Source organism: Arvicola amphibius, chromosome 12 (assembly GCF_903992535.2).
Source record: "Arvicola amphibius chromosome 12, mArvAmp1.2, whole genome shotgun sequence".
In the NCBI taxonomy this organism is placed as follows: domain Eukaryota; kingdom Metazoa; phylum Chordata; class Mammalia; order Rodentia; family Cricetidae; genus Arvicola; species Arvicola amphibius.
This window is the reverse complement of record NC_052058.2, coordinates 153,455,172-153,475,094: the sequence shown is the minus strand read 5'-3', so window position 1 is coordinate 153,475,094 and position 19,923 is coordinate 153,455,172. Positions and strand designations below refer to the sequence as shown.

General features: G+C 43.6%; 1 protein-coding gene across 1 annotated transcript in view; it reads right to left on the bottom strand.

Annotated features, from left to right (window-relative positions):
• The window catches only part of Adamtsl3 (ADAMTS like 3), a 204,916-nt gene that overhangs the window by 150,619 nt on the left and 34,374 nt on the right, over positions 1-19,923 (bottom strand). Inside the window, exon 5 of the mRNA XM_038313431.2 lies at positions 2,249-2,376. Within this exon, the coding sequence (XP_038169359.2) occupies positions 2,249-2,376 (128 nt within the window). The remainder of the gene's footprint in view (positions 1-2,248; positions 2,377-19,923) is intronic.

The window sequence follows — 19,923 nt, the reverse complement described above, 5'->3', positions numbered from 1 at the left end:
AGCCAGTCAATAGGTACTAGAGAGGGAAAGACATCTTCGTCAGGGGTGCAGCCCCTGGCGAAGTATCATGCCCCTATAAGCAACATTGATGACCCGCATATGCCTATCCAAAATGTCCTGATTAAGTTCCTCATTATATATATCTCATATATGCAAAAGTAAACATTAAAAACAAAGAGCAGGGACATCACAGCATGGAGTAGTTAGCCCCCAGCTTCCTTCCCTTGCTGCAGCAGAAAGCTCTGAGGATGATAACAAACCCTGAAGTCCTCTGGAAAAGCCAGATGGGAATCTCCTATTGCAGAAGTTTCCTGAAATATAAACGTGTGTATGTGTTTATAGTCATAAATGTATATAAGTTTTAATGGAGTTACCCTATATGGGGGCAATGCCTCTCCCAGACGTTATAGGCTATCAAAAAAAAAAAAAAAAAAAAAAAAAAAAAGCCTGATGCCAGATGTAGCTCCCCTCTCGTTGTGTTGTTGGTCACTGGGATCCCAGAAACTCCCAAACAATACAGACTGTGGTCATTGCTTTGGGTTACCCTCTAGAATGGATGGGATGGATTGGAGAGAGAGAGAATTTCCCAGGAAGCAAAGAAGCAGGGCAAATGGACAAAAGGAAAAGCATCTATATGAATAGGGTTAGGGGTTGGGGCCATAACAAGCCAACAAAGAAATGAACAAAGACCTGGCTAATAAAAGGAGGGGCTCGAAGGGATTGTGTTTTCTAGTGAACATCACAGTGGAATCTCTATGTGTTTAGACAGGAAGCAAGAATAGAATCTGGACTTCAGATTTCCTCAATCTGCCGTTTGACCTCATGAAATGGTGTGGTAATGCCTTCTAATTTCTCATGAGAAATCCTATCTATACCATCACATACCTGGGGGAAATTTTACCATTACAGTTCAAAGATAAAATGAAGACAGTTTTAGATGCCTGGGAATCTCTTGGGGGAGGAAGAACTCCATAAAAAAAGAGAGGGATGGATGCTGGCACTGGGCCAGCACAAGAGTGGGTGCAGGGGAGAGAGATCTAAGCATCCCAACCCTGATTGGCTGAAGGATTTGTTACTGGGAGATTTCGGCGTGAGGGAGTCATTCTCTCAGTCATCCCCTTCAGCTTGATGCTCACTAGTGATGCCGCCAGGCTGTGTAAGTTCCCATCCAGTTCTCACACAGACGGTCCTGCCTAAACTGAAAGGGTCACAGAACAAACCCCAAATCTTTGAGTCTGGGAAAGGAAGTGACAGAGAGGACGGGGGGTTCATAGGGATGAAAGGAGGCAATTAGGAAATTAGATAGGAAATTAGAGCCAATGGAAAGAACTCTGGGACACGCCCTGGAGAGTTCATCACGTGTCCCTGGCGGTTGGTTCAGGTGTAAGTCACACCTGAGAATCCGAAGGATGGAGAGGCCAGCAGCAGCAGCCTGTCGGGGTGAGCTTTGGGAGTTTCTTCACCTGTGTCCACATCAGGATTTCCTGGGGGCCACATGAAGAAAGAACCAGCACGAGGTGTTCCCATTCGCCCACCAGGGCAGCGCTGAGGGTATACCGGTAAATAAGCTAGGCAGGTGCCTACGGGCCCAGGGGTCGAGGGAAAGTCGTATTACAAAATGAAGTATACTGGATAACACACATCAAGGAAACGGAAGACAAGAGAACATGTCCCACCGAGATACAAACTCGGATGGCTGAATTCATAGTCTGAATTCATAGTCCAGAACATTAACCCTTACACCACGGGAGCGGGTGCGCCCATGCTACACAGGGTCATGAGTGTGCACCACCACTCCTGGCTTTTCTGTGGGTTCCAGGGACCTGAACTCGGGTCCTTTGCTTGTGCAGCACACACTTTACCCCTTGGGTCGGCTCCCCAGTTCCTACATCACCTTCTTAATCCATGGTGTGTTCACAGAAGAAAGAGATTTCAGTGGCAGCCTCTCAAGGACAGCTACCGAGACGACATAACATTTGTCCCCGAACCCTGATTAATATCAAGTTGGCAACTGAACTTAACAGGCCTTCACTTTCTTGGGACCAAAGTGTCTGGTTTTCCTGAACCCTGTCACCATTATATAAATAGGACATGGTGACATACCAGGAAGTAGGCTTGTTCCCATTTAAATATGTTAACTTGAGACTGGCTGATGTTTATGGTAGATAGTCAGCCACAGCCCCTCCCCTTCTGTGTCACCCAGAGGCAGTGACACAGTCCCCACAGGAGTGGCCAAGCCCCCACTGACCTTCCCGTCAGACACCTCCGCAGAGAATAGGAAGCTCCTCCGCCACAGGTCCGGGAACAGTCGCTCCATTCACCCCAAGCATCCCAGTTGCCATCTTTGTCTTCCTCAGAATGAGTGTTCCTTGAGGCCTGGATGGGGAGGGGAATGCAGCCAATTATAGAAGTCAATTATCACCTAAGTCTACTATAAAGCACTTTTTATTTTATCTACTAAAAAATAGCTTTAAACTGTTTTAGTTCTGGAGCTAGTGTCTCACGACGTAGCTCGAGCAGACACCGAGTTTATGTGCACCCTACCTCATTGTCTCCAGCTCCTAAGTACTAGTATTAAAGACGATTTTTATAAATAGATAAACTCTTGGTTGGGAGAAACTCTGCAGCAGTTAAGAGCACGTGCTGCTCTCAGGGAGAACCCAAGTTTGATGTCCAGCGCACACAGAGTTAATTCATGACTGTTCATAACTCCAGTCCCCGGAGATCCCATGCCCCTTCTGACCTCAGCAGGCACCAAGCACACATATGATCATAAACACACATGCAGGTAAAACACCAACACATAAAACAAAATGAATAATAAATCTAATAAAAAACTTTTTAGAAAAATCTATAAATTCTTAAAATATGTCAGAATGAATTCCAGATATCTTAGAAATTTATATTAAAGCACTGAAACCATAAAATACCAAGGAAATTATATGCCATATAAACATTGATAGTCTTATGGTAAGCATAGGAAAGACTGTCTTGTATCTATTAGCAGAGGTAAAAAAGTAGAACAGGCTGGTGTGGTTTGATTTCTTTAAAATGAAAACACAAAACAGTTTCTCTCTGTCTTGTTACACAGCAGCGAAAGTACAGGACCACGGGCTGCAAGAACGCACGAACATCAAGCCGCCTCTGTCCCTGAGAAAAGTCACAAGAGGAATGGCATTGCTGGCTTTCCTTTACCCTTTGTCTGCAGCAAATGTGCCTAAGCCTTAGAAATCAGCATCGAGCCAGGTGGGCTTTCCTGGGTGATGTTTTCAGTGGTTTTGAAATTTCTTTTTTTTTTAAAGTATTTTAGGTCGAAATACAATCATTAGATGATGATGTCTTATTTAACATGGGCAAGTCTGCCAGTGGATAGACCAAGATATGCCCAGAGAAAGAGAATGCTACAGTGAGAGAGTGGGAGCGCTTTGGACGACTTAAGCAACATTCTGTGTTGTGTTTCCCTATTTTGAAGCATGTTTAAAAGGCTTATTTTTATGCTTAGTGTGTCTGGGGTGGGGTAGCGCGTGCATGCTCAGGAGCACAGACTACTTTGGAGGGCAGAAGGGAGGCATTAGATCGCCAGCAGGGGGTGCCACCGGTGGCTGTGATCCTCCAGAACGGGTGCTGACAACTGAACCCCAGCCCTCTGAGAAATAGCAAGTCTGAGCCACTGACCCATCTCTCCAGCCCCTTCTACCATGTTCTAAAAGATAAAACACAAAATGTCTTCCTTAAAATAAAGCAAGTAAGCAAATGAACAAAACCCTATTCTCTCGGAATGTGGAAATAAATGGTCAAGTCAGACAGAATTTAATAGATAGGTCGTAAGGCAGAGAATGTAGAGAAACCAGGACATAGTAATGAATGACAGCATGTGCCTGAATTAGATATTGCTCAGGTTGACCTGAGCCTTCAGGCAAGTTACATCATCATTCCCTCCCAAAAAGAGTTAAGAGGGGGATTGGTAGGGAAGACCTTCAAAACCAAAATGAAAAAAAAATAATGTCAGAGAGCAAAAAAGGTTTTCCAATAACTTTTACTTAAGTTCCCCCTGGTCACCGGGTCTGACAGCTTCTATTAATGGCACAGTGAACAGCCCCATAGAACAATACTGCGGCCTCAACAGAGAGACAGAAAGAATAAATATTTGGCCGCTGACCAAATCTGTCATCAGGAACAGGAGCTAATTAAACCCATACTATTGACTGTTCTAATTAAGAACACTGTTCAAGTCGATTTTCTGCCCTGAAAGTCATCAAACACAACACTGTCTATAATATAGTATAAAATATAAAATTCGATTCATAGAAAAATACAATTAGCAGTTTAATGCATTCATCTGGACTTCTCGACGGGGTAAGTCCAGACCGTTTAGGCAAATGCTTAAACTATACACAGCTGAAAGTGGCTTTCCATCCTGTCACTCGATCTATGAATTGGTCGAATGTGAAAAGTTGAAAAATATCATCATATATTTTTTAAGCGAAAGTTGAGAGCCCCCTGCAATATTGCTTTAATTTGTTTTTACTCCTGCCATCCCATCTGTTCCATTTATAGTTAGACTCGGGTTTCTTTCCATAGCTCCTCCACCTTCACTTAGAGAAAACATCTTGATTCTAAAATAATTAAAACGGGCACATTATAAAATGAAAACATCTGGTTTCTCTGATTGGATCCGTCAGATGTTTTTTTTCCTCTTAAGAAAACAGAAAGCAAATGGCATCTCAAGGCGTCCTGGTGGTGTTCCCCTTCTCTGTTAGGATGGTTGGGTTCCACAGACTCCAGAGGCATTTTCTGCCAACCATTGGCCCCTTTGTGCTTTCTTCCTAGCTACAAAGTAGCAACAATGTCTTTGATTTTAGCTACTTCTCTCTTTTGGTCTTCCTTTCCCAGAATTTCCATCCCTCTAAAGAATCTGACAATGAGCCCCACTCCTCTCCTCTGGAAGAACCCTCCTAGATTTCCCCAAAGCCTCCATTCCCGGGCTAATACCCCAAACGCCTTCTGCTCTTTCATGACTGTGTTCAATCTCTGCACACAATTAAGGATGCAAATTTTAAATCTCAAAATGCAGTGTCTAGACTGTGGCATTATATCTAAAAAGAGCCTAAGCCAGGTATTGCCTCATGATCCATATTCCCATGTGTATGTGCATGTGTGCTTGTGTGTGTGTGTATGTATACGCGCACACATGGGTGTGTACAGTGCACGTATGCACAGGTGTGGAAACCAGAGAATAATCTTGGGTGTCATTTCTCTGGAGCAGTCCACTTTGATTTTTGATTCTAAAACAGGGTCTCATATCAGTTTGGAGCTCACTCCTTTGACAGAGCTGGCTCATCAGCCCAAGAGAACTGTCTGTCTCAGCCTCCCCAGTGCTGGGAATACAAGCACAGGCTATCATACCTGACTTTTCTATGTGGGTTCTTGGAACTAAACTATATTTCCTTAACCCATGCCAAATTTCTTTTGATAAAGTTTCCCTCCCTTTTCCCCTCCGTCCTCCCTTACTCTTCCTGTCGTTTCTTTCTTCCTTCTCTCCTTCTCCCCTCCCTCCCTTCTCCCTCCCTTTCTTCTTATTTCAGATACACCATTTATTGGAACCCCTTTGGAGGCAGGATTACATAATGATTAAAACTGTTAAGATAAGCTTTTAACCTTCATAACACTCAGGTTAAACAGCTAGTCACTGCCGTGATGGAGGAGAGTTATCTGTCTATGTTTCTTTCATTGGTTAATTAATAAAGAAAACTGCCTTGGCCCTTTAAGAACAGAAAATTAGGTAGGTGGAGTAGACAGAACAGAATTGTGGGAACAAGGAAGTAGAGTTAGGGAGAGACGCTTCAGGCAGTCACGATAAGGAGTCTCCATGCTGCTGCTCTCCGAGATGGACGCAGGTTAAGATCTCTCCTGGTAAGCCACAACTCATGGTGCTACCCAGATTACTAAATATGGGTTAAAGCAAGATGTGAGAATTAGCCAATAAGAGGCTACAGATAATGGGCCAGGCAGTATTTAAAAGAATACAGTTTCCGTGTAATTATTTCGGGTGTAAAGCTAGCCGGCGGCCGGGTGGCGGAAAGCTAGCCGGTTGCTGGGAACTGGGCGGCGGGAACGCAGCCCGCCGCTTCCCACTACAGATTGGCGCCCAACGTGGTGACTAAATCCACTTAAAAACCTTGCCCGCTTGGGATCGGAAAGAAAGTACTCTGAGACCATGCCAATGGCTCACTGCTCCCTTCCTGCACCTGGGCAGATGGCGGAATCAGGCTTAGGCGAGCGGGACAGCATTTGCGGATTCCTGCCGCCATAGAGAGAGAGGTGTTTTCAGACTGCTCTGCGCGTCAGATTCGGCTGTGACTTGGATTAAAAGAGTTTCTGTGCTGCACGCTCAGTATCAAAATTAAACTGCTGAGTGCGGCTCCAATGTCGACTGCTGTGTGCCTGGAACTGTGTGCGGCCCAGGGGCACCAAATGACTGAGGCAGGAGCGGCTTTGGCTCTGCTCCGCCATGCTGAATTGTGCTGACCTCAGGCAGGATCTATCGTAATTACCATGATAACAGCGCAGTTAAGGTTTAGACTTGGCTGTAAACAGGCAGTACCGTATTATTTTAAGAAGTGGTTAACCTTTTAAGAAATGCTCCTGGATAGTAAAAAATTACAGATTCACAATAGAAAAAATTCAGACATAGAAGGCCTTTAAATGGCTCACGTAGGCTTATAAGAGAGAAAAAAAAAATATAGAGAATAAAGTTAATGCCTTAAAAAAAAAAGGTTAAAGTCTTTAAAGAGACAGAGTACAGATAGTTATAGATTAAAAGAAGTAAAGTGATAGAGTAAAAATAAGCCACGTAAAAATGGAAAATTCACAGAGAGTCTGGATTATGTATTTTGTTGTGTTTTCTTTGATTTTTTTTGACTGTAAAGGAGCTAAATACAGAGAGACATTTCATTATATGGGCTGCCAGTCTAGACCAAAATGGACATCTTAATGGTATGACTTCAGGATTTGGATCTAAGAACATGATGCTTTGGAAAAGAGTTTCTTCTTTTGTTTTCACAGAGGACGAGACTCTGTGGATTGCTTCTATCCCAATATGGTATGATAGACCACGCCCTCCTGAAAGGTTGCTGTGAACATCTTCAAAATATTACTTCACTCAACTGCCAACTGAGAGGAACCTAGCACACAGGTTACACCATGAAAGACCTAAATAACAGCGCCCCCATTCAGCAGGAAGCAGTTTGGAGAGAAAAACTGCGCCCATTTTCCCAAATATTGTTTATAAATGTTCTTTTACATTTAAAGGGGGAGATGATATAGATATGAATTTGCATTGGTATAGATTTTAAGGTCAATTTTGTTATATGTATATGTATTTCTGATCTTGATTAAGCTATTGTGATTGTAGTTCATTTTAAAAATTGTAATGTATAATTAGGAAATATAGGTTGTTAATGGATAATCATTGATAATAGTTAAGCTTGTAGTCATGTTATTAGATTTTCTAGATATGTAGAGATATATTTCAGTTAGATAGACATTCTTCATATCTTTCAAAGACTGCAGAATATGGCATTTAATGTTTTAATAACTTAGGGTTTTTCATGACAATGAGACACATCTGCTCCTGGCAGCACCAATCTACTTCGAGAGGAAGATGGGCATCGAAGAGGCTACTTATGGAGTTTGTTAGCCATTTGGGCAAGAAACTGCTCTTGCCTGGACTGTTCCATAAACTGGACACAAAGAACCCGCAGAGAGAGGACTGCTGAACTTGCCTAAAGGTGAGATGGTCTTTCGGGGTTCCTGATTCATGAAAGAGTCTGCGAGACGTTCTGCAGGACACAACAGAAAGTGACTGAACTGTCTTTGGAATTTTTCTGCTTCATGGAAATGTCTGCTGGATACTATGGGCCTGTAGGCCGAAGATGGATGCCCCAACGGTACAGAGGAACTTTGGGTGACTGTCCAGGCAGCGAGTTGTCTCTGTCATTTCTAGAGTTTTATAAGTTACTTATTTCTTGTTTACTTAGATAATATTATATCCTTCTGGAGTCTTTGATGGAGTTGAAGAATAAATAGATAGTTATAGCTTTCCTTAGTTATGATAAAAGATAAAATAGATTTAAATATTGTAACTGTAATACTTGCTTGATAACTGTTTTGTTATATGTAATTTTGCTATGTTAAAGTTGAAGCCTTTCTTTTTTGTTTAAACAGAAAAAGGGGAAATGATGGAGGAGAGTTATCTGTCTATGTTTCTTTCATTGGTTAATTAATAAAGAAAACTGCCTTGGCCCTTTAAGAACAGAAAATTAGGTAGGTGGAGTAGACAGAACAGAATTGTGGGAACAAGGAAGTAGAGTTAGGGAGAGACGCTTCAGGCAGTCATGATAAGGAGTCTCCATGCTGCTGCTCTCCGAGATGGACGCAGGTTAAGATCTCTCCTGGTAAGCCACAACTCATGGTGCTACCCAGATTACTAAATATGGGTTAAAGCAAGATGTGAGAATTAGCCAATAAGAGGCTACAGATAATGGGCCAGGCAGTATTTAAAAGAATACAGTTTCCGTGTAATTATTTTGGATAAAGCTAGCCGGTGGCTGTGACCTGGGTGGCGGGACGCAGCCCCGCTGCCGCTTCACACTACACTGCCGTTCACACAATACTTAAAACACACAGGGAGAAAGGAAACCACACAGTGTCTCCGTGTAGCTGGTGAGTGTGTCACAAATGTCAGCAACTGTTGCTCTTAAAAGTAACATCATCAAGATAATGATGACAGAGCCAGCTCTCCAGGCAATGCTTATACAAGATTTAACATTAACCACTAACAAATCTTCTCTTGGTGCTTTTGGCTCAGGAGATCAGCCTGCTGAGGTCTGCTTGGACCCTGATCCCAGCATCCATCTCTAAGCCATGCTTCTTGACCTTGCAGCTTCCACGTGTCCCCAAAGTCACCAATAAGCATGCTAGACATGGCTTCCGAACCCGACCAAATTCCGTTAATAACTATATCTGCTTTTCTAAAACAGGAAGCAGATCATTGTAGAAAGAAGTGGCAGGGCTGTGTCCAGCCACCCGGCTAGCTTTGCCCAAAATAATTACACAGAAACTGTATTCTTTTAAATACTGCCTGGCCCATTATCTGTAGCCTCTTATTGGTTAATTCTCACATCTTCCTTTAACCCATATTTAGTAATCCGTGTAGCACCACGAGGTGTGGCTTACCAGGAGAGATCTTAACCTGCGTCCATCTCAGAGAGGAGAATCATGGTGACTGCATTTGGTGACTGCCTGAAGCGTCTCCCCTCTCTTTCCCACAATTCTGTTCTGTCTACTCCGCCTACCTAATTTTCTGTCCTATTAAAGGGCCAAGGCAGTATCTTTATTAATAATGAAAGTAACACATAGATATTCCTCCATCAGATCAAGTTGCCAAGTGGGTAGCCCACGGATCAGAGAGACCTGTGAATATAGTTTAATATTACTACAAAAATATGAAATAATATAATTCGCCGTTGTCAAGAATCAAGCTGCACAAGAGGGCTGTGGAGGATGGAGGGACAGTCATTCGTGGGAACTGAGTAGGGCCTTAGCGGGCTGTGTAGTAACCACCAACCCCCTGAGAGAAGAGGTATGTGGTAGCCTCACTATGACCAGCCCAGTCCCTACAACCCAGTGGCCATAAAGACAGCTGGCTTCACAATAACCCAGACCAGGCAATTTCTGTTTACTAGTGGGTACCAATTCTCCCAATTCCCCTTCCCAACATCACCTTAAACTGGCTTGCGCGACTATTTAGACTCCGTGTGAACACTGTTTTGTAAGGCAAGTTGTTGAACGAACCCAATCAAAGTTTGATTCACCTAACATCACATTTGTGCCTCTGTGGTAAGACCTAGGCAAAGACCTGAAGAATAATTTCCTTCCCAGGGCAGCTGCTGTTCATGCAGAAAGTGCCGTGGGCCAGTCCTTGGCTCGGCTTACATCCTCTCTAACCCCCACGGCCTTTCTGGTGAATATTCCCAGCAACATCTTCAGGAGAGCAACATTTTCAGAACCATATGCGTCCAAGGAATGACGGGGCCACAGAACCCCTTGGTCAACCCCCTCAGGCTAATCCTGTTTTCCTCTGTGTGACTTCTCACTGATGGTGCATTTCCTTTGTGACCAGGAATCCGGTCAAATTCAGGCACCCAACTACCGTCACTGACAGTTAGCATCCGCAGTGTTGGATCCACTCCACCTGCAGCTGTGAGCCTCTGGACCACAATATTGTTTTGATATCTCAATGACGCCTTTTGCATTATCCACCACCCCCACCCCACCCTTAGCGCAAGTGAAACTACATACACTTCTGGTTTTCCAAAGCCTGCCATCTTATCTTGGGGATCTTGCGAGGGATGCATGTTTCTGGCTGGCATTTGTGGGTTCCCCGACATCTGCTGGTTCCCTTATCCAAACAGATATCCAAGGTCAAGGTTCTGCCATGGCCCCAAGAGGACAGATATGGATCCAGGTCCTCAAGCTGCTCTAAATGAGCAGGAAGGGACAGGGGTCAAGGGATTCAGGGGCATGGTATTAATCCTTAATTGTCAAGGAAAACAAATACATAAGCTATTTCAATGACCTTTGTTAGAAGAAGATAGACCTTTGTTAGAGCAAGGTCAGTTCTTTTCCATAGAATGAGGTGACAATTCTGTGGGAACCATGTGCCCCCATCATCTCCAACGGGAGAGTCTGTGAGGCACATGAGCCCTTATTTTTCCTTGTCTCTATTTCCTAACTGCTAATAAATTATAGACACTTTTCAATCTGCTCATATTTGCTGGTGACCGTTTTCTAGTAGCATACAATGTGTGTGCATGTGTGTGCACACACAATAAAACATTCAACAGAAGTTTTTTTGTTTGTTTTAAAGAGCAAAGAAAAACACCCAAGGAAAGCCTATGAAAACACATCTTAAGGAACAGTGTGCACTTTGTGTCATTTGCTTTAAACCATCAGGCTTAATGATTGCTTAGGAAATCATATTTCCCAAGTAAAATTGCAGCTTGGGAATATGCTGGATGAAAAACAAGCCCCCAAGATATTGTTTACTCGTTCTATAATCGGACTTGGCCAAAGCCTGGACTACGGCGGGAGTGAATGTGTTCACCATCTCAGAAAGCCTTGAGTTTTGCTCGCTCTTCTTGGATCCCCAGGCATAAATCAAATCATAAACTATTTCCCTGACAAGTTCTCAAGTCTCTGACTTCTACTGAATAGCCCTGTTCTGCTGGTCTAGCTCAAACAAGAGTAATTAAACACAGATTGCACATCTAAGGCCACTTATTGGAAATGCCATATTAACAGCTCCATATTAAACACAACTCCAAATGAAATGAGTTCCAGTGGGAGATTACTTCCCCGGCATCAAATAAAGGTTCATTCCAATGTTCCCACAAAGGTTATTTGAGGAGATCTCAAACCACTCTGATTCTGTTAACAGTAGATACATTCTTTCAGGTTAATACCACCTTCGGGTCTTGAGCAACAAACCTTTAAAATTATGAATGGGACAGATGTCATAAAAATGTCAGTCAAGTTGTCATGGAGATCAACAATTCAATTCAACCAGGTTTATTAAACACTAATATATCTAAAGCCATGTGCTAGGTACCGGCGATAAATTCCCAGGACTCTGACACTTCCCCTTCCTTGCCCAGCTTATACTATTCTCTGCTAAGACTCACTGGCTGGAAAGCCAACAGCCTAGGGCCTTTTCCTAGCCAGTCTTGGTCCCTGGTCATTTTTACCACCATAAGAGAACTTCTTTTCCCCTAATTCACTGGGACACCCTTCATGCTAATAAGCATCTGCCTGTCAGACACACCTTACTCTGTAGCTTCATATCTCATGGTTCCGGTTCAAGCTGAATCTCAAACTCCAGACAGAGTTCCTATTACTTCCCCAATAGAATTGTGCTGGTCCAATCCTCTGTGTGTGTGTGTGTGTGTGTGTGTGTGTGTGTGTGTGTGTGTGTGTGTTTATCTCTGTGTGGGGTGTGTCTATGTGCGTGGGGTGTGTGTGTGGTATGTGTGGTGTGTGTGGTGTATGTGTGTGTGTCATGTGTATATGTGTTAATCTGTGTGTATGTTGTGTGTGTAGTGTGCATGGTGTGAGTGTGTCTGTGTGTGTACTTACTTGTTCATGTGAGTGTGAGCCAATGTGCTTGACTAAGGAACCCAACAGATGTCCTCGTGTTTGAGTGGCAGGCACTGTATTTACTGAGGCTTCCCTGGAGCCCCTTGAGGGTATTTTAGTCTATGTGTTTATATATTAGTTTATTTATTTTTGAAGTATTAGCATTTGTTTTTGCAGCACTCAAGATCAAACTCACAGTCTTGGGCATGGGAGGCAAGGCAGGTGCTTTGCTACTGAATAACACCCTTAGCCCCTGAGGAACATTTAAAAAAAAAACACATGTCTTTGAGTGGACAGGGTAAAGAGAAGCCATGAGACCTGGGCAGCAGTTTGGGCTAGTGTGAGCCAAACTCTATAAATCTCAAAATTTTCATCTTCATCTTTCTGTGTAAACTGCGATGAGGGGGACGTAAGGCTTTTGATGAGAAAATATAGTCAAAGAGAGAGAGAGAGAGAGAGAGAGAGAGAGAGAGAGAGAGAGAGAGAGACAGAGAGAGACAGAGACAGAGACAGACAGAGAGACAGAGACAGAGAGAGAGAGGGGCAGAGACACCCAGAGAGAGGCAGAGACACAGAGAAAGACACAGAAAGAGACAGAAAAACAGAGACAGAAGATAGACACAGACAGAGAGAACAGGCATTCCTCTCTTTCCCCTCCAATCACTCGTAGTGTTCCCACTGGCAAGAGAGAACTGAGGCCGTGCATGGTGACCATACCTTGGCCAGTGGGGAAGGGCGGCGAATTTCCACCATGCTTGCACGCTCATTCATAAAAAGCTTCCACCATGCTGGCATGCTCATTCATGGAAAGCTCCCACCAATGCATTGGTGGAAAGCTTCTACCATGCTCGCACGCTCATTCATGGAAAGCTCCCACCATGTTTGCACGCTCATTCATGGAAAGCTCCCACCAAGGCTCGCACGCTCATTCATCAGCTCACTGGAAATTTGCAGAGCAGAGGCAAGACTTCAGCAGACTGTGTTTTGGAGAAATTCTTCTGGCAGGCAGGAGCGTGAGGAGGGATGGAGAACCTCCACTGAAGCACTACATGCAAGAGTCCAGCGCCCGCGTTCGTCATATCATTTATCCAGAGGAGGAGGGCACAGACGTGACACCTGAAGGCACTGGGATCAACAGGACCAACAATGGCAACTTACCATACCCAGGGGATAGGAGATGCCAGGCAGATTCCCAGATGTCTGTGTTCAGTTGCACATGGCAATCACATTCAAGCGTCATGACCACTCTCAAGCCCACCCTTGTGGTAAGATTCTAGTGCCCGTCTGTATAAAATGGAAGTGGCTATGTCAATAACGACTAAAAAGAAGAGCACAAATAGGAAACACCCCTGCAGCTCTTACTTCCTTAATTATAACAGCACCACCTACCAAAGGTGATTGTGTGCATACATTTGTGTTGGGGAGTGGTGCTCATGTGCGCGCGGGTGCATGTGTGGGTGAATATATGTGGAGGTCAGAGGTTAACCTCGGGTGCCATTCTTTGAGGCACAGTCTACCTGGTTCTTCAGCTACAGTCTCTCACTGACCTGAAAGTCACCAAACAGGACTGTAAGGAAAGCGCTTTACTGATTGAGTCACTTCCCCCAGCCCCTAAAGAATTTAACAAAGGAATTATTTGGCCAAGACTTAAACATACAAAGACTTCATACAAAAATCAAAATTTCTGACTTCTGATGAAAAATGATAAACTGTAACTAAGATTCACATTACCACACGATAATGATACCTGTACTAGGTGGGTTTGTGTGTCAACTTGACACAAGCTGGAGTTATCAGAGGAAGGAGCCTCAGCTGAGGAAAGGCCTCCTTGAGATCAGTGAGGGAGAACCCAGCCAATGGTGTGTAGTGCCATCCCTGAGCTGCTGTTCCTAGGTTCTGTAAGAAAGTGGGCTGAGCAAGTCAGGGGAAGCAAGCCAGTAAGCAGCACCCTCCATGACCTCTGCATCAGCTCCTGCCTCCAGGAGTCTGCCCTGTTTCAGTTCCTGTCCTGACTTCCTTCAGTGATGAACAGCAATGCTGAAGTATAAGCCAAATAAACCTCTCCTCCCCAACTGGCTCTTTGGTTATGGTATTTCACTGCAGCAATAGAAACCCTAACTAAGACAATATTGCTAAAGGAAACTTAAGTGTGCCCACTTAACACTAATGGGCAATGCAGCATCTCTCCAGCCATTAGGTTTGCAGTGAAACCCACAGCTGCTATTTCTCATACACTCAGGATGACTACTGGGAAACAACACACTGTGAGAAAGGAATGAGCAAGGCCAGACAACAAAGTGAAAACAGCAGTGTGTGGAGGGATTAGACCTCCGCATCATTGATGGTGGGAATATAACGTGGCAAGTCATCGTGGGAAACAGTATGGCAGTTGCGCAATAGAGTGTGTGTTCACCGTAAGACTCAGTAATTCTCCTCCCAAGTACATATCTCCCCAAAAATTGTACACATGGACTCAGGGAGCTGGATGCCCATCTCTGCTGCCAAAGTAGTCATTTACAGTAGTCAGAAGATGGGAAAATCAAATGTCTACCAACAAGAGAACAAATAAGATAGGAATGTATATTTGCACATATTATTCAATATAGAGAAAGAATAGAATTCTGAAACATGCCACAGCATAGATGAAATAGAAGTCATTATACAAAAGAAGTCCGGCATAAAAGAAATATATCTAACTATGTATGAAGCACCCAAGTCATCCCATCCACAGGCACCAGTTAAGGGCTGACAGCCAGGAGCTGGAGGGAGGAGGGAATGGTTAAAATGCTAAGTGTTGTCGTGTATGTTCTAATACATAAGGAGACAGAGACGGAAAGACAGACAGACAACATGGGCAGAACACCATTTTCAAATGTAGAAAGGAAAAGCCTCAGGAAATGGAAACTTTTAAAGTTGGTGATGAAATCCAATCAACCAAAAGATGATGCAAAACTTTGGAAAAACAGGATTGTAAAAGTCAAGGAGAAGGAACGGCAGTGAACACTTGATCCACTTCAGTACGGAGCCCCTCTCAAGCTGCAGGGCTGCCTGTGAGGGCTGTAGGAGAGCACACACTTCAGCAAACTAGCTCCTCGGGTGTGGCTGATAAACACGGGAAGAAGAATGGGAAAGAGCTGTAAGGATGGCGTGCAATATTAACTGAGATTTCAACATCAGTTTCTAAAACATAGTAACTCCAGACTCCTGACGCTGTGTGATCTTTGGTCATATATGTAGAAATACCACTGAGGAACTAAGTTGTTCTGCTATGGTTTTAAGTTCTGCGGGTCCCTCATTTTCTCTTCGTGTCCCTGTTAAATTCGCATAAAGTAGGGCTGGAGAGATAGCCCAGTGGCTATAAGCACCTGCTGCTCTTCCGGATGACCCAGGTTTAGTTCCCAGCATCCACACCAGGAGGCTCAAAACCATCTGTAAGTCTAACTCTGAGGGAATCCACAGCCCTCTTTTCGTCTCTGAGGGTACCTGCTCTCCACTGCACATATCCACACCGGGACACGCACATATGCACATCATTATTTTATAGCAAATAAAATTAAACACTCTTCACTTAAAATGACCCTTGTAGCATGACAGCATTTTCATGGCACCATGTCTGTGTACTCACCCTGTTCAAAAATCCTATCCACGAACATGCAAGAAAATATTCAGAATGTTGCCATATAAATTCTGGTTATTTCTGGAGATGGATGATGAGTGGGTTTGTGGTTTTCGTTGTTGCCTTTCTGAACTGCTGGATTTATTAACTAACAAGTGCTACACTTTCAAACTTATTATTCTAATATATAAATCAGTCCAGCTTAGGCCCAAGAAACAGCATCCATGATATCTTCCAAATCCTGGGTAATGCAAGGTCTATCTGGCAAACACTGGTCAAGAATTTGGCACTGGTGGCTGGCGCCCTTAAGAGCATTTATGGAAACTGCCTTAAGACATCTCAAGCCCAGTTGTACAAGGTCTCCAGCCAGATATTTCAGATTGTTAGCTTTCAGCCCCACATGCTTCCGTGATGTTCTAGAATGTTGCTTCTCAGCTGGACTTTGCAAGTCCCGTGGAACACTTAGTAAAGTTTGGAGACATTTTGGGGTTTTGCAACCATGGCAAGGGAGACTATGACTAAAATGCTAACACATTCCAGTCCCCAGGGCAGCCTGAACAGCTACAAAGTATCTAATCTAGAGTGGCCTGGTGAGGAAACCATCCTAGAAGGATGCTGGTCATGTGACTAATCCTCTTTGCTCTCACAATGATTTATAACAATTCACGGGAAAACGGTTATTTTCTAACCCGCTGTAACAGCCACACATCAGGAGTATTTGCTGCACTCAGATGGATTTTGCCTTCACTCTGCTCAGCACCATGGGTGAAAAGAGGATCCCTGCAGAAACCCGACACCTCCCATCCTCAGACAGACTCTGTCCAAAGCTCTTGGTGCACTCTTGCCCATTAAAAACCACAGAACAGCCTTACAGAGCTCGTAATCCCAACATACCCTAAACCACATTCAAGTCCCTCATATTTGACAATCCACAGTGGGCTTTTCTTTCTCAGGAGTGGGGGGAAATACAGGCATAGTCTTCCCAGTTTCATGATACTAAGGTTTTAGGAAAAGCTTCTTTTTAGATTTTTCTTCATAATTTATTTTCATTCATGGTTAGCCATTTTCACATAGAAAAACACAGGATTTGTGCCAATGACTCATCAAGAATATTACCCAGACCACAGGCAAGGGGCATCGGCTTTAAACAAATTCCCTCAAGAAATATTATTTGACAGTTAGCAAAGTGAGTTATGAAAGAAGCCAGCACGCCGTTGCCATCCCTGGCCTCTCTTTGCAGATGCTGGGTCACTGCTGGGTGGAGTGTTACCCTAGGTGAAGAGAGAAAGCTGGCACAGGGAGCTCTGCATACCTGAGACACGAGCACAAAGACAGGGAGAACCAACACAAAACCTCAGTGCCTTAGCGAAAATGTTCCATGAGTCTCTCAGTTAGATAACATCAGCCAGTGTAGACCACCAGGTGGAGAGGGTTCAGAGTCATCAAGGCTTCAGCCAGGGTCTTTTGAGTTAAGCAAAGGTAAAGTTTCCTTTCCCCCTCAGTAACATTCCCCAGTTGCCATTTAGTCACTGCCCTCAAAAATCTGGTTAAATAATTGGAAGCCAGGTTAAACATGCACTGAGCACTAAAGGAAAGGGGAAGGAAACCATTCTCAGCCTGGTTACTTGGGGGGGGGGTGGATACAAGAGTATCCTGATAGAGGAGTCAGACTACGGCAGACCTAACCCGAGGATGGATGACCACACAGTGGACAGTGTGGAAGGGCAGAGAGAAAATGTTCCATGTTGGAGACAACGGATGTGGATTCGTTCCATCTCGACCAAGGTCAGAGAGTTCAGGCCTATTCCTGCTCCTTCAAGGTTATGGACAGGAGGTTTGACCGAGGGTGTGGCTACTAACAGGATGTTTTGACCTAGGGCATGGGTATTTGAGAGGATGATCACTTTGTTTGTTCCTTGCATTTTGGTAGAGAGGTCTTTTGTCTTCCCCCTCCTCTTTGGATTGGGGATAAAAAGCCTCCGGCAAATAGACATGGGAGATTCAGTATCTACTGGGTTACCCTCCTATCCTGTGTCTGTGTCTTTTCTTTTGTATCTCTGTTTTTCTTTCTGCCTAACATTTCTGATCCATACTCCCCAGGCCTGGAATGTATGAACCCATTGAGGCCGGACTCCAACAGATGGTGCCCACCGTGGGGCCCGGGACAGTTTGTATAAGCACCCATGGATTGGATACCTAAGTCACCTAAGAGTGTGGAGACCAGACAGTGGTGTCTGGGTAGTTTGACCTTTATCCATCTTCATCAGTTGACCTTGAGCTTACAGTCATCACATGTAAAGCACTTGTGGGCAATGGACACTGTGCCAGGCAATGAAAACCTAGAAATGTCTATGATGAAAGAAAGTTCCACTGGAACCATGGAAACAGCCACTGTTGGAAAAATGGCCCCAAAGTTGAAAGCCGAGCCAAGAAAAGAGACTTTACAAGTACGTAATTGTGCATATTTGTAGAAGCACAAAACGTGGGAACATGTAATATACCTGCATATTAAATTAATAATTTTCAATTATACATTTAGTAAACATTGAAAATACCCAGTACAAAACAGAAAGTTTTAAAGGAGCATCAAAAATTTCAAGGGTAACAGAGAAAAAAATGCAAGCGAAATATGTTCTATACAATACAATATCAAAAAATAAAGAAAATGATGGGACTTGATAAAAAAATAAACATAATAAAAGGATTCAAAATTAAGGAAATTAGAAGAAACACAAAGACAACAGGATATGGGCTCTTTTCTGAATGTTTATAACATTGTGCTCTGTGCTGTTGGCTCCATTTTCTACAATGGATTTTGCTCTTCCTTGCCTCTGATAAAGTCTAAACCCTTTTATCGCACCATTTGTTTACATCCTCTCCTTTATTTTATTTATTTACTGGGACACACTATTTGTCCATCTTTATGGGGTACATTAAGGTAACCCAATACATGCGTACAACACGTACTAAGCAAATCAAGGCTATAAACATCTCCATCCCTCCAATAATTAATCATTTTTATGGGCTAGGGATTCTGTACTCTTCTGGTTATTTTGAAATACATCATCTCATGTTGTTGTTTCAGGTAATCGATGTTTTCTTCGATTTCATTGATAGCCAAAACAAATGATAATTAGAATCCACAGGCTTCCAGACCCTTCAAAACTTCATTTCTTTGACTGTGTTTTTTTAGTAAGATGCAGAATATCTTCACATTTCTACTGTTATTATTAATGACTTGTATTCCCTACAGAAGGAGAAATCTATTCCAGGCTTTTATTTGTTCCCCAGATATTAAAGATCCTTACTAAAAGGCTGTATTCTTACTCCTCACCTGGGCCTCCTCAGCAACTTCTTTATCCCTTGGATTAGTGATTAACCAGGGATACATATTGAATCAAAACGGAAAGCCATCCCCCAAAGATAGGATCATCTCTGCAGTTTCTCCTCTGTGTTTATTGGCACCGCCTCCCTAATGCATGAGGCTTCTGCACGTATGTACTTCCTGTTGAGAGCAGTCTCCACGCCCTGTGTAGTTAATTTCCCCAGCAGCCGCCCACCTTCTTAGAAAAGACCCAAGCACACTGTCAGAACTCTACTACAGAGGAAAGCACAACCCCCCCCCCCCCCAAGAGTGTGTGTGACGCCTTCCCCATGCTCCTGATTCAGCTGGACAGTTCTACTTAACATTGGCCAGCAATGTACCAAAAGGAACTGTGTCCGTCTCTGTCATGGAGACTTAATCTCAAGACCACCGTGTGTTTGGCCTTGCCTCTAATCTGTGTATGACTCCAACATGTGGATAAGTCAATAAGCTTTTGCCTCTTTTCGGCCATCATAAAATAATTGCCAGATTCTTAGAAGCCTTAAAATTGCGTTCATCCACTGAAGCCGCAATCCACGGTCCTCCAGCTAACACTAAGTCTCCACCATCGTCACTTCCTCAGAGAAACCTCATCTCAATGAGAGGGAAGACTGCGTGACCATCCGGTTCACATCTTTCTCACTAACTACCTGCAAGCTTCATGAAGTTTGGCCTTTTGTCTGGTTTCACTAGGACATTTCCAGCAATTAATGCAATGCTGGACATAAGTTTCTGGTGAAAATATAAA